Source organism: Gossypium arboreum, chromosome 10 (genome assembly GCF_025698485.1).
Source record: "Gossypium arboreum isolate Shixiya-1 chromosome 10, ASM2569848v2, whole genome shotgun sequence".
NCBI classification, from domain to species: Eukaryota; Viridiplantae; Streptophyta; class Magnoliopsida; order Malvales; family Malvaceae; genus Gossypium; species Gossypium arboreum.
The window spans coordinates 2,792,324-2,799,703 of NC_069079.1; the positions used below are offsets into that span (position 1 = coordinate 2,792,324).

The following is a 7,380-nucleotide window of genomic DNA, read 5'->3' on the forward strand; positions in this document are numbered from 1 at the left end:
AAATTAGATGACTAATTTGTAACTTTTCATAACCGAGTAACCAAAAACAAAGAAAATATAATTAGGTGACTTCTACCATAATGATAATAAATGTAAAATAATAAGGTGATAAAATATGTGAAAAGAGATGTGGCATATTTAATGTACCTAATCAGATAAACATTATCTCATTAACGATACTTAATGGATAGTTAGATAATCATTTTTGTAATAATCTGATAACGTTAGTGGTAGTTCTATAAGATCTAAAAGTTGAATGATTAAAATATAATTTTAAATAAAGTTTAGGGACCATAGATGCCGTTTGCCCTTAAATGTACTCCAAATTCCAATCGTTTAAAAGAATAAATTGTTTTTCTTCTTTCAAACTGGATCCGAGAAGAGAAGACCGTTCCTCGATATTCGTGCCGTTATTATTATATTTCCTCTACTCTTTATTTTTGACCTAGTTCCCCTTTCTCTCCTCCACCTACGGTTCTTCAATTCATCTTTTCAACGTCTATTTCCTTTTTTTCTTTTTTGTATTTATTCAATTTTTCACGAACTCCCAAGTTTAAGACCACACTGTCTGAGAGAACCAAACAAACCCAACCTGACAAAGGAACTTTTTTTTCCTTGCCCTTCCCCCTTGTGATTACATATTAGATGATATAGGACTTTATAATCCAAAACTCAAACCCAAACCAGAGTGAGTAAGTGAGTGAGAGAGCAAAAACAGACCTTATCATGGTGGGTGGTAAGGTAAGGTTAGCAATGGGTTTGCAAAAATCACCAAAACATGGAACTCCACCTAAACCTCCATTGCCGTCTCCTAGCTCAGCTAACAAAACCAATTCTTCCCAAAAAACTGTTTTTTCACGTTCCTTTGGTGTTTATTTCCCACGATCCTCAGCTCAAGTCCAGCCTCGTCCACCTGATGTTACCGAACTCCTTCGACTCGTTGAAGAGTTAAGAGAACGAGAGTCCAGGCTCAAAACCGAGCTCCTAGAACACAAGCTTTTAAAAGAATCGGTTTCCATTGTTCCCCTTCTTGAAAATGACATTGCTGTTAAAAATGCAGAGCTGGAACGAGCTTTGAAAGAGATGGAGAATTTGAGGAACGAAAATGAAAAGTTGAGAACAGAGGTAGAAGAAATGAAGGGAAAGGTTGAAGAAGAAAGGAAAGAGAAAGAGAGGAAAGTGAGAGAAATGGAGAGCGAGATAAGTGAGTTGAAGAAAATGGTGACGTCGCACCCTGTTTGTAACGGTAAAGCTGAGGTTTTTGGTGAAAACGAGGACTTGCTTTCGTCTTCGCAGAGGTTTAATGGGTTAGTGGAAATTAGTGCGAAGTCGAATCTGGTTAAGAATTTGAAGAGAAGTAACAGTAAATGTTGGGAAACTGTTGTTTTTAGTGCTTCGAGTAATGAAAAAGTTGAGAGCTTGGAGTTTAAAAGAGAGGTACTTGAAGCTGATAGACAGAGACACTCGAGGTGTAATTCAGACGAACTTGCTGAGTCGACTCTTCTTAACATCAGATCTCGCGTTCCTAGGATCCCAAAACCACCGCCGAGACCTTCATCTTCATCATTGATTTCATCTAATGGCTCCCCTGATTTTACAGAGAAGCAAATTCCTCCTCCACCACCACCTCCGCCTCCTCCGGCGCCAGTAGCAGCAGTCAAACAACTAGCACCCCCTCCTCCTCCGCCACCACCACCGGTAAAAGCTATTGCGCCCCCACCTCCACCACCGCCTCCTAAAGGGACGAAAGCAATCGTGGCGAAAGTGAGGAGAGTTCCGGAAGTCGTGGAGTTCTATCACTCGCTCATGCGGAGAGACTCAAAAAGAGAAGCCGCCGGTGGGTGTAGCGCGCCGGAGGTTGTACCTGCAACCGCTAATGCCAGGGACATGATCGGGGAGATTGAGAACCGGTCATCTTATTTGCTCGCGGTGAGTTTCCGGTTTCCGGTTCCCGGTTCTACAGTTTATTACGATAATACCACTGTGGCTCACACTATGGTGTTTGTGTCAGTGACAAGTGACTAGTCGTCCGTGACTTTATTGCTTTTGTTAGATTTGATTTCTTGCCAGATAAGACAGCATGTAGATTCGATGTTGGAACTTAACAAAATTATAAAAAGAAAAGAAGGTCTAATCGAATTTTGGTAAACATATAGTTTATAATTTCAATTTCAGGCCCAACTAGCTTAAAGTTCAAATAATATCGTACAAATTTGGCATTTTTGTATGGTCCCATGATGAAATATATGATTGTACGGGTGTTGTTTTTGGAAAATATGTTGGACTGGCACTTATTTGAAAGATTTTAGTGGAATTTGATGATAATTTTTGTGGTTAATACACAGATAAAGACAGATGTAGAAACACAAGGAGAGTTCATAAGGTTTTTGATTAAAGAAGTTGAGAATGCTGCATTTACAGATATTGAGGATGTTGTGCCTTTTGTTAAATGGCTAGACGATGAGCTCTCCTACTTGGTATACATTTTCCATCCTTTCGGTTTTTTCGAGGATTTTTTTTCTTGTTTTGTTTTGATGATTAGTGTTTTGTTCTTCGTTTAGGTGGATGAAAGAGCTGTACTGAAACATTTCGAGTGGCCGGAACAGAAGGCTGATGCATTGCGTGAGGCTGCATTTGGGTATTGTGATCTGAAGAAACTAGAATCTGAGGCTGCATCGATTCGTGATGATGCCCGACAACCTTGTGGTCCTGCTCTCAAGAAGATGCAGGCTCTGCTTGAAAAGTATATATAATCCTGAATATCTCTGTTTGCAGTGCTTGTTTGTTTGTTTGCTTGTTCTCATTCAATTATTAATCTGAATATATATATCTCATTCAATTATTACTCTGAATAATGGCAGGCTAGAACATGGCGTTTACAATCTCTCCCGAATGAGAGAATCCGCTACAAAGCGATACAAGGGGTTCCAAATTCCCATGGATTGGATGCTTGAAACTGGTATTGTAAGCCAGGTAACTTAAGCTTTCAACCCTCATGTTCTATAACATTAGACACTAATTAGAGATGGTGCATTATTTCAACTCATTAATATATTTAAATAAATTGTGACAGATCAAGCTGGCATCAGTGAAACTAGCGATGAAGTACATGAGACGGATATCTTCAGAGCTTGAAGCAGTTGGAACTGGTGGGCCTGAAGAAGAGGAACTGATTGTTCAAGGTGTTAGATTTGCATTCCGTGTACATCAGGTAACAGCTATTCTCATTAATTTTTACAACTTGAACCAAGACGGCATAGTGAAGGCAACCCATTTTTCTTTTGTTCATGGACAGTTTGCTGGCGGATTTGATGTCGAAACAATGAGGGCTTTCGAGGAACTGAGAGACAAAGCAAGATCATGCAATGTCCAATGCCAAAACCAGCAAAAATTCATTTGCAGGTCTACTACAACAAGCTGATTTTTGAAAAGAAAATACCAGTTTTTCTGTTGTAAAGATCGAAACATCATGTTTGTGAATACAACGAGCCAGCTGCTATTTATCCACCTACATTCAATTCATTTAATGCCAGCAATTGAAGCTGGGAATTTACTGTATCACCTAAACCCAGCTGTTCTACTTCAGCTGGTAATTGTGCCTTGACCCCTTGAGTCAGGGAGTTAGTGTAAATAGTTTTAAGACTTATCAAATCGTACTTTTCTCCTATTGATTATATTTAAAGAATGCCTTTGAATGCAATTGTTTCAACGTGGAAGACCAAAAAAACCTGCAATTTATAACTTATGTCCAAAAACCATTTTGCTCACGTCTTCTAACTTGTGGGGTTCATAAGGTTCCCTAAATCTGTAGGAAGTACACAGAAGTTGGACGTTGACCTATGTACATTTTGGTTTTTTTCTGAACCGTGAACTTGATAAGGGTTTATAGGGTCATAGACAAAAACCAGTGTTGACTTGAAATTGAGGTACTTTTCATGACTGTTTTTGAGAGCGTAATGTGTCCCGGGAATAAGTGACAATTTCATGCATGTGTTGGTTTGGTTAACAAGATAAATTACAAAGCATAGCTTAGTTGCCAGAGACTTTGCTTGGTAGAAAACGTATAAAAGTACCGACCATTCTAACTTCGTTTTTTTAACTATACACGGTGTTTTAGCATGTGAAACTGATAACAATTCACGGGCAACTCCATGAAATTTATAAGAGCATTGATTATTTTGATTTAAAATCAATCACTTTTACATTTGATCTTTACCCCCCACACCAATTATCACGTACAAGTAGTATATGATAACTTTCATCACCTTTGAATATTGTATAATTCATATGAAGAAGAAAAAAGAGGTAAATTCTATGTTGCCCAATGTGGACCTTTTCACATACCAAGAGCTGCATATAGAAGCTGGTTCCATGTATCAGGCAAACCAGGAAGACACCAATGGCTACAATCATTACCCGAATGGTCACCACTATAAGTCGAAGGATGAGCATCTTTTCTCAACTGTGACAACGTCGTAATATCGAGCAAGTAAACCGGTTTGTTCATCGACCCCAATACTTTGTTCACAATGGCAGCAGCTGGTGGAGCCCCTGCTTGGTATGTGGTACCGGATAGTGGCTCTTGTTCTCCATAACAACTCTTTTTTGGTTGGTTCCACTCCCTACCCCTGGCTTGATCCAACACAATCAGTACATAAACATAATAAAATGTAATGTTCTAAGGTTTTTTTTTTTCGACTTACTCGTAGTGGGTAGGGGAAATTCCCTGGAAGAAGACCTTGGTCTTGGTTTGATCGACATTGGTGTCGACCCAATTAGCCCATGTTGCAAGCCCTTTGTTGTAGGCCTCTAAACGGTTCATATCTTTGTATAATGCAGACCCATCTCTAATGTAATCCCATCTATAAATTAATCAAACATGATATTTACAAACGTTATAATAATAGTCACGGTTATTTTAATAAAACGAATAAGATGAAAAAAAAAAAAAAAACCCACCCTTGGGATTTTCCTTTGTGGGTCCACCAATGCCAACTGTTGAAAATCAAGAGGTCCATCCCTATCCATGCATTGCCACCTTTGATGGAGCCTAGATTAAGCACATCACCAACATTTTCTTTAACTATATCCACTAAATATGGTGTTCGATACAAATAGAGTGTTACCCCATAATCCTGCGTACGTAGTAAGGATCAGTATTTCTTGGACATGAAATAAATAAATAATTAAAATCAGCAGTGCCGGTAAGCAATGTTCAAATGATGAGATTAAATAATGAGATTAGGTCAAATATTATATAATAAAACAGGTTGGCAGGTCGCTTAAAACAGCTGTCTATGGTGTGCGGTGATGGATGAAGATGTGTGATGCTTGTTAATCAACCTACTAATCATGCCACTAAGTTTTAAGCATTGATGTTTTGTTGTTTGCCAAGTCAAAATGTCTAAAAAGATAAAAAGGCCAATGTCTGGCTTCGAATAAAACAGTCCATTTTGTTGTGAAGAAATAAAATAAAATATGAAATATAAATTAATACAACCCAAAATAGGTGGAAACACTTCCCCTGTCATTATGGCTCCCTCCTAAGTCCTAAGTTGCCTCTTTTAGAATCCTAATAAACAACTAAAGATGGTGAACTACAAGTGGCTTGGAAAGCACAAATATCTGATAAAATTACAGTATCCCATCCATTTTCCTGTGAATTTTAACCATGAGAAAGGTGGGTAATACGTGACCCGAACTTTCCTTAAATATCAATTAAATTAAAATTTAATCGATTATTGTTACTATTTTTATTATAACCCACAGCTTTACTCAACGCAGCCATATCTTCAAATCCTAGCTTGGAACCATACTTCATGAAAAAGATAATGAAAGAGAAGGATAGGAACTATCCAATCCAATCCGATGGAGTGTAAAAATTGAGTTGAATTTTCAAAAAAGAAAAAGACAGTAACTCACCTCAAAGATAACAAAAGACAAAGGGGACTTCCTCACAAATGTGGTCTTGGAGTTGGGCACAGAAGCATGAATCATACAAGCCATAGATTCCCACATGTTCAAACTCAGTGAGTCACCTACAAACATTATTTTCTTTCCCCTCCATTTTGCCAGAAAACTCGCCCCATCAAATCTACCATCAAAATGAACAAAACTCAGTGAAAGTGTATACAATGAAGTTTTAAAAAGAAAGCAAAGAGGGAAAAGAAAAAAAGGGTACCTTGGCAAGTTACAGCCGTCAGGTTTCCAAGAGTACTTAAGGTACTGTTTGTCTGGTCTTCCATATTTAAGGCAATCAAATTCAGCATCTATGAAGGGACATCCCGAGGAATCATAGTAAGGATAAGAAGGATCAAACACCCATTGGCCTTGAAACAAATTACATCCACTCACTTGCTTTCGGTTTCTTAACCCACTCACATTGTAATAATATTGCTGCTGCCTTGCACTTGCTTCTTGCAATAACACAACCACAACTGTGAAAAACAAACACAACAGTGTTTTGCAACCGAAACCCATCTGGGATTTTGTGTCTTTAAAACAAGCTCTGTTATGAAATAAACTTGTCTGTAGACCCAGTGCTTATATACAAGTGTATGAGAGAGACTGAAAGTGAGGAAACAGAGAGAGGAGACGATTAAGCCAAGGGACAAAAAATAAAAAAATAAATAAAAAAGCTGCTTGGTGGGTTCACATGGAATAAGGTAGACCACAATCTCTTTTTTAAATTTTACAAATAATAATTTGTGGGAGATTTCGGAAGGATTCGTTTATAATATGATGTGTAGGGTATTTTTCTCGGGGAATTATCGAACTGTTAGATTATTATTATTATATTATTATTATTATTTAACATAAGCTTCTTGTAAACTTCTTTTGCTATTACATTCTCTTGCATGTCATGAGACATATGTTAATAATAGGTTAATTTCTTCTATTAGTCCCTGTATTTTACAAAAGTTATAAATTTAGTCTCTATATCAATATTAATTTCTGTACTTTTAAATACGTTTGGTTAAATTGAATTATTAATCTTGTTTTACGCGTACAATTATATATTTAGTCCATATTCTCCAATTGAATCATTATAAGTCCCCCATACTTTTCAAATTTTGAAACTTCAATCATGACATAAATGGCAATCGTTAATCTATTAATTAAATTTTTAGTGAGTAATATATGGAAGCAACTAGCTAACATGGCGTTACACTTCTAAAATAACATAACTTTACTTAACGAATTTAATAAATATTGTTCGGTGAGAATTGAAATTTTTAAAATTTAGAAAGTACAAGACTAAAAATAACCAAATAAAAGTGTAGAGACTAATTGTAGCATTTAACCAATAATATAATATAAAATAAAATAGCACATGGCATGGCCTTTGTATTGACTTTTTTGAGTGAAGAAATTAGTCCC

The 7,380-nt window shown here is 37.0% G+C and overlaps 2 protein-coding genes across 2 annotated transcripts; one reads left to right on the forward strand and one right to left on the reverse strand.

The window, feature by feature from the left end:
- Positions 1-358: 358 nt before the first annotated feature.
- LOC108486958 (protein CHUP1, chloroplastic) lies at positions 359-3,685 on the forward strand. The gene is made up of 6 exons (XM_017791127.2): positions 359-1,929; positions 2,346-2,477; positions 2,562-2,743; positions 2,862-2,973; positions 3,074-3,211; positions 3,296-3,685. The coding sequence occupies exons 1-6, from the start codon at positions 727-729 to the stop codon at positions 3,419-3,421; spliced, it is 1,893 nt and encodes a 630-aa protein (XP_017646616.1). The 5' UTR covers positions 359-726; the 3' UTR covers positions 3,422-3,685.
- Positions 3,686-4,044: 359 nt separating this feature from the next.
- On the reverse strand, positions 4,045-6,753 carry LOC108487462 (protein trichome birefringence-like 38). The gene is made up of 5 exons (XM_017791817.2): positions 6,182-6,753; positions 5,923-6,094; positions 4,960-5,135; positions 4,704-4,862; positions 4,045-4,628 (listed from the first exon to the last, which is right to left on the reverse strand). Exons 1-5 carry the CDS (start codon positions 6,478-6,480, stop codon positions 4,337-4,339), a joined length of 1,098 nt encoding a protein of 365 aa, XP_017647306.1. The 5' UTR covers positions 6,481-6,753; the 3' UTR covers positions 4,045-4,336.
- Positions 6,754-7,380: the final 627 nt, after the last annotated feature.